We start from the raw sequence: 7932 nt of genomic DNA, 5'->3' as shown, positions 1-7932 counted from the left end.
TTATAAATTTTATAAGATAAAGATGGTGAGTATAAAAGATTCAACCACAGAAAATTATAATTTTCATATTTTGTGTTTCGTTAGGTATGATTTATAGAAAAGATTTTTATAGCTTGGTTTAATTTAAACTAAGTTTATTTTATTTCTGAGATATTTGAGTTTCCTTTTTTATTACTCTTTATTTTAGATCCGTGCCTGAACTACCATTTCGTGGACTGTCTAATGTGGAATTTCTAAGTCTGGCTGATAACGAACTAGAAGAGATCCCAAAGCACATGCTTAATCATATGCCTATTATAAAAACGCTTGACATGGGCAAATGTCGTATAAGGGCAGTGCTGCAAGATGATTTTAAAGGCACTCAAATGTTAACCAATCTATTTATATCAGTCAATAATATAACACGTGTAGATCGTACAACATTCCCACCTGCTTTAGTTGTATTGCATTTGGGTCATAATCAAATTGAATATCTTAACGGTACATTGCGTCACCTGAATAAATTAGAATCTTTGTTTATTAATATGAATAACATAAGTAATTTAGAGAACGAATTGCCAGAAACAAATCGTTTGAAATTGATATTGGCACATAATAATCGTCTAGAGCGTTTGCCGGAAAGTATACGTTTTATGGATAAATTGGAAGGGTTACAAGTGCAACACAATCATTTAACTACTTTGAATGGTGTGCTGAGAAACGCAGTAAATCTTATTGAATTTCACGCTTTTAACAATAAGATTAAATCGCTGGCGCGCAATGAATTTGAAATGGCCACAAAATTGGGCGAAATTTATTTTGCTCATAATCAAATAAAATCCTTGAACGGTTCCTTATTACCTTTGCAAATGTTGCATCGTGCAAATTTTTTCCTATAACCTAATTGAAGAGTTCTCAATTGATGAAATACGCGGCCTATTGAGCTTAAGGCAACTGGATCTATCAAATAATCATATAACAAAGCTGTGTGGCCGTCAAGAGAATCATATTGACAAAAATTCATATTTGGTTGAATTCTATTTAGATTATAATGAACTTAAAACGCTTGATGGTGCTCTGATGGGTTTGAACAGTTTGCGTATTTTAGGATTAACACATAATCAAATAGAACGCATTCTACCGGAAGATTTTATTGGATTGGAAAAATTGGAAATTTTAGAATTATCGCATAATAAATTATTGACTCTAACCGAAATGCAAACAGTTAGTACACAAATTTCAAATTGTTTTAAAATTTTAATCAAAAACGGCAAAAAAAGCTGGAGAGTCCATTTTCGTTTTACATTTATGACCTTTGTATCTTGCAGACCGTGCTGCCAAGTTTGAAAATTCTTAAAGTGGATTACAACAATTTGACTATCCTTGACAAAGATTTCCATGGTCTGCCCGTCCTTTGCCAAGCTAATTTAACTAGCAACAACATACAGCACATTTCACGTGATTTAGTGGCCAAGACAAGATGCATAAATCACAATGTACCCGGCAAATTGGAACTATTTTTGGAAGGTAATTGATACAATTGAATACAACTTTTTTTTTAAGATAAAAAAAATTTATATATACATCGGTTGGAGGGAAAGCTCTATCGTATTTTAAAGAAAACATTTGAATTCATTTATAAAAACATGTGTTTAATATTAATCAATTAAATATGCTCCGTTATTTGTTACAACCTGTTGCCATCGTTCAGTTAACCTCTGAATTCCTATTTTGTAGAAGTTCTCGTCCTTGAAGTTAAAACAGTGAGTAACTGCCTTAGAAGCACCTTCAAAAAAAAGTGCATTTTTTTCACCTTAGATAATTTTGCAGAGATCTCTACAGGTAATAATCAGATGGTGCAATGTCAGGTGAATACGATGGGTGACTAAACACTGCCCATCCTAACGTATTCAGTTTTTGTTGTCGCACCATTGCCTTATGCGGTCGAGCATTATCGTGGTGGAACAGTAATCCTTTTCATGTTGAACCCAAACACTTTGCTTTAACACAAACGCAATAGATTTTATGTGATCTCCAACAGTTGTATGACGAACGCCTAACTCTTCTACAATTTCTCGGCTTGTTAAATGTGAATTATTTTCCAACATGGATCCCAAAACATCATTCATAGATCACTTTCTTGGAGGCTCAGATCCCCGTAACGAAATTTGCTAAACCATCTTTGACAAGTACGAACATTTACAATATCTTTTCCAACTACTGCACATAAATTTTTACATGCAACCGATGCGTTGCTTCCTTTTTGGAATTCATACAAAATGCATTGTCATAAATGCACTTTATCTACTGACATGTTTTTTAGTTTAAATACCACAAGTAAATGATGAAAGGTAAAAGAAAACTCCTTTTATATTATACAACAGCTAAAAAAAAAAAAAAAATCCGAATGACTTACTAGCCAGATGTTTTTTTATTTACAAGAAAAATTACCTGCCTATTTAAAATACGAGAGAACTTTCCCTCCAACCTAATATATATATATATATATATATATATATAAATATCTTACAGATAATCCTTTAAGTTGCAATTCGCTTCTCGAAGAGTTTTGTTCAGTGATGCTTGATCCGGAACGACGGGTACGATTGCGTACTAAATGTTTCGAGGTTTATGAGGATTTATGTAAAATGTTAATAGTATTGCCACCGAAAAGCATTATACCTTTGCTAAATGATCAGCTGAAAAGGAAAGCTGACGAATTGCTCCCACCATTACTAGCGCCACTGGGTCAACCATCCATAAAAACTTCACCTATTATGAATTCAATCAACCTATTAGAAGCAGCCAATGTGGACACAGATACCACAACTAATTTACCTACCACATCAACAACAACTACAATACCAGCAACCGTCCCTGCAGAAATTCTGCAACATATTGAAAGTATTTATAGTGCTGAAGTAAATGATACCTTAATCGACTCTTTATTAACACACGGCAGTCGTATAGTGAAGGCGACAACGCCTGGAGGACCGTCAGCGACAACTACAACAACGCCAATCCCAACCTCTCTAATATCAGTTTACAATTTTGATCATGTACGAAAATCGGAAGAGAAATTGGGAACTATACCTATCACTCACGGAAACAACAAGGAGGAAGCTTTAGAGACCGGACATAATACAACTCCCTCAATTTTAGTTTTCAATATAGCTGACCCGCAAGCAAAACAAATAGCGATAAATTCGAAAATATCGCCTATACCGAAAGCCGAATATTCCACAATGGAATATATACCTGCGGTTAACAATGTTGGAAATCAGGAATCGCCCCTACCACATCCTGCAAATATTCTAATTGATGAAAATTCACAAGTGAATTCACTGCCTGAGGACTATCATTCTAAAGTTTTGCCCAATATAAACAATGCGCCGCAAAGCCTTTTAATGCCAGAAGATCCGCCAGAGAATCCTTAAACGTACACATGAATATGTACGTGAGTGAGTGACTTTAACCCACTCTAAAACTAATTTGACATTAATAATTATTACAATAGTTTCAGTCGCATTATTTAACAAACTTTTTATAATTCTCTAATGCTAACTTCATGAGTTTCATAACCAAAGGAAGTGTGCCTTATTTTCAACTTAAAAAATATATTCTCAATCGTTGTTTCTTTATATTTTAAGTTTTACTTTCTTTCTTTAACTTAACTCTTCCTTTCTGTTGGTAATAAATCTTTTAACTTTTCTTATTTACCCTCCCTAGATTCGTATGTGTACAATTTTAATACGTGTTAGTTGCTATATTACAAGTATTTATGATGTTATGATTTATTGATTGTTTATATATAACATGAGCAAGAATACTTTCTTAACAATATTAATTATACGATTTTATGATTGAATATTATTTTAGGTTTAAAATGTCTACGAATTAATATAAAAGAAGCAACAATAAGAATTTTAATTAGTCTGTGTACATGTTTTGTGTTACTGTGTTTTTGCGGGCCTTCCGTTTCTTCAAAGATGATATTATAATTTCACCACAAAATAAAGAAATTAACAAATCTTCTGATTTTGTTTTCATCTTTCATTCTTAATTATTTAATGCATTCCAGTTATTTCTTATCTCTTAAACATCTCATTTATGCGAATACACAGTAAAAGTTAAGTGGTCGAAAATAACGTTAAGTCTATTAGTCGAGAAAGCTTTAGTGAGTTACACATGTAAATAAACGAAAAATTAATATATACATATTAAGAGCTTTTTTTATGATTTTATTGATCAATGGGCGAAACCATTGTTACAGTCTAAAAAATGAATATATATATATATTTTTATTTCTTCTTTTGGATGCAAAATTTTAACATACTTAAGTATTAAAAGAAATAACCATTTTTAAAAATAAAAAAAATAAATAAACCTGAACAGCGGAGTAGTTCACGCAGGTCTCTTTAATTTAAGGCACTTTGTGGCAAACTTATGTAAATTTGAAACTAAAAAAAAAAACACTTGATTCACGTATTTATAGATAGCGATTTAAAAAAAAAAGTAAGAAAATTATATTCGGTCGTGACAGAATCTTTTACACCCAACACTGTAATTGTTATTATTATTATTATTATTATTAATATTATTATAAATTTAACCAGAGAATAAATTCTAAGACTAAAAGTCTTGAAGCACTGGCGTTTAAGGCGTTATTAAAACTCTACCGCACTTGAGAGTTGAACCCACGACTATTGAGTTGCTAGTCGAGACTCTTGCCTACTCAGCCAATCAGGCTGCCGATTTTTTCTATTTCAGAACAAAAGTGGAAATTTGTATGGTATTTGGGTAAAGAGATAGTGTACACAGTTTTTTTGCATAGGCATGTCGTTTGACCGGTTTGCATCATTTTGAAATTGTTTTGCAAATTTGTAGGCGATACCTTCATTTTCGCTAACGGAAAAAAGTTTATTACAAATACTGCACTGGCAGATGAACAAGCGAACATGTTCAGGTGCATTATGGGATTTTTGAAGCTTGCTTCTGCGTATTTTAGGACGATTGAAACAAAATTAAGTGTTGATGCACTATAACAATTGGGCGTTCTCTCTTTCGCACAGAGGTTTTCTCCATTTCTTATGTCATATTTGACACAACAACAGAAAAGGTGTCTAAGTAAAAATCGTTGTCCGGCAGCTATGGGTAGCCTTCAAACACCAATTACTCCAAAGTAACGGTAGGCGGAAGTGGGTAGGTTTTTCTTAAATCAGACCAATTTTCCTCAAAATGTACAGAAATTCGCTTTTGAGACGCATAACTTCTGTAAAAATCTCCATCCAACGATATATATACATTTTTATACACTTTTCTAATAAATACATACATGAAATCGTTTATTTATGCATTTTCGGATAAGATAAGAGACTTTGAACCATTCTTCAGAGGCCTTCTTCGTCTTACGAGGTTACTTTTACGCCCATCTCGATGCTTCTCTGCTGCCACACTCAAATGAGCAGACGAACTATTCCGCTTGAAGTATATACTCCTATTCTCTCAATTATTTAATAACAATGAGAATATTTTATTTATCTCTTATTTGTTTAGGAGGAAGGGTTACACCTGTTGGTGATAAGGCCAATATACCCAATAGTATGTTGAGTTTTTGTTACTTGTTCATGCTTTGCGCTTCATCAGTGATAGGAACAGTTTATGATGATTATGAAAAGATTCTCTTCTCTTTTACCACATTACTGGGTATAGCTGATCACATATTTTTACATAATATTACTGCCTAAGTTATACTGTTCACTAAAGCTCAAAAGTCCCCTCAGCTCCTTACTATACGTATAATTTCACCAATTGTTCTCAACCCTGTCCAATTTTAAATATTGCGCAGCCACCACATTTCTGCCCAAGTCTCCACGCCCTTCGATACAACCTTTGAATATTAAATGTAGGATTTCAAATTTTTCTCCACCTAGCATTTGTCCAAAATATACAGTTTTCCGTTGTTTAATATACCTTGGTAGCTCACGCTTAGAGTTAAGTCTTCTCAGGACTCGGATATGCGATCTACGATTTTTAGGATTCTACGGTAACACCACATCTCAAAGGCATTCAGTGTGCTCATTGTACTGACCTTTAATGTCCATGATTCTACATCATGCAACTGTACTGACCATAGGAAGCATTTTATGAAACGAAGGCGAAGGAATAAGCTCATTTCAGGCCTGCTAGAATTTTCTGATATGTCATATACGCTGACGTAGCCGTTTCTATTCTCCTTTTTGCTTCCACGTCGTTCTTTCAGTCTTCGTGCAATGTGAATTGTAACATGCAATTGAATAATGTAAGATTTGTTGCATATACAACCCTGCAATATGTAAGTTTGCTGATTTCACTCGTAGATAGGTTTGACATTTAGCAAAAAAACTAGAGCCAACTTCATGATGTGAAGGCAAGAACAAAAAAGGAAGATGGCGGGCTTGAAGAAATGTGTTCGGTCATTTTAATTTGCTTGAGCAGTGAAAAGGAACAAAATTAACGGAAGCCACTAAAATTACGAATACGAATTATGAAAAAGATAAATTGTATAGAAAATGTTTAAGTTGCTAAACCATGGAGAAAATATTTCTAACAATTGTAAAATCATAATTTTTGAAGAGAACGTGGCTTAATAACTTCCAGAGCTACAGCAATGATTTCAATTTTTCTAGTTATTTTTGTGAAAGAGCCTGGGTCCCCAAAAGATAGCTGTAGGTAAATCAAAATTTTGTTAAAAACGAACTTGATACTTGATCTATTTCACGAGAGTTGGAATAAATTAAACGTTATTCAGTAAAGTGATCAAACAATACCTTCTTTTGTCTGTTTGTCTTCATGTATTAAAAAGCCTTTATCTAAAAAATTGAACAGCACTTGCATTCTTTTTTTATAAACTGGTTGCCATATTCTACAACGATACACAACTTCTTGGAGAAATAATAAAGAAGTAAAGTTTCAAATTGCAAGAAGAAACCGTAACCAAGGAAAGGTGCAGTGTAACCTTTTAGTATGATGCGTAGTTAAAGCAAAATGGAAACTCTATAGTAGTTTTATAAAGTAAAATTATTTCTGCTAGTATGCATCCTTTTCCGATTAATTTCAATTTATTTTATATAAAATTAAATGCAGAACCAATAATAGACGATAAGCGATAAGAAAAAACAAAAAAATTTTTTTTTTAAATATATCGCCAAAAGAAAAGAAAACCAATCGAAAAATTCTAGAAAATAAAAATAAATCTAAAATCCACCCACAGAATTACATTAAGAACATTCAAATGTTTAAGCAGCATGACTGTAAAAGAAATGTAATAAAAATATAGAAAATAAAATTTAAATTTAAAGATATAAGACAGAACTGAAAAATTGCGTAGTAATAATAATTTCTGCAAGTAAAAAATAAGCTGTTAAAATACAATAAAAATTTGTGTAGATACTTAAATACTTATATCATAAATCAATGCATTGATATTGTAAGAAAGCATTTATTATTATTATTAATAATAATATTATTATTTTAATTTTAGACTAATGAATTGAATTCTTAGACTAAAAAAAAGACATTGAGCACTAGCAACACAGGCTATCGGCTCTAATTTAAATAAATGGATATTAGATAATAAGTTTAGTAGTATTAATAAAGTAAAATATTATTATTATTATTATTATTATTATTATTATTAGAAATTTAGCCAGACAATAAATTCTAAGACTAAACTCTTAAAAGCACTAGCATCTAAGGCTTTCGGCTTTATTAAAAACTCTACCGCACTTGAGATTTGAACCCACGACCATTGAGTTGCTAGTCGAGACTCTTGCCTACTCGGCCACTAAGGCGGATATAAAGTAAAATATTGAATTGATATTCTGTTCTGAAGCTGATTGTAGAAAGTTCAAAGGGTTAATCGTTCCAAATCCAATACTTCTAGCCAAGGAAAAGTTGAGGCAGTCGCAGAGA

At 32.3% G+C, this 7932-nt stretch overlaps 1 protein-coding gene across 1 annotated transcript in view; it reads left to right on the top strand.

The window, feature by feature from the left end:
- Positions 1–4390, top strand: part of LOC119637790 (leucine-rich repeat protein soc-2 homolog) — a 26057-nt gene extending 21667 nt beyond the window's left edge. The window contains 4 exon segments of the mRNA XM_038034088.1: positions 188–866; positions 868–1203; positions 1308–1506; positions 2512–4390. Coding sequence (XP_037890016.1) covers positions 188–866; positions 868–1203; positions 1308–1506; positions 2512–3416 — 2119 coding nt within the window. The 3' untranslated portion in view covers positions 3417–4390.
- The last annotated feature ends 3542 nt before the right edge of the window (positions 4391–7932 follow it).

The sequence above is a fragment of the Glossina fuscipes genome, unplaced genomic scaffold, assembly GCF_014805625.2.
Source record: "Glossina fuscipes isolate IAEA_lab_2018 unplaced genomic scaffold, Yale_Gfus_2 61, whole genome shotgun sequence".
In the NCBI taxonomy this organism is placed as follows: domain Eukaryota; kingdom Metazoa; phylum Arthropoda; class Insecta; order Diptera; family Glossinidae; genus Glossina; species Glossina fuscipes.
This window is presented reverse-complemented; position numbering and strand designations above follow the sequence as displayed.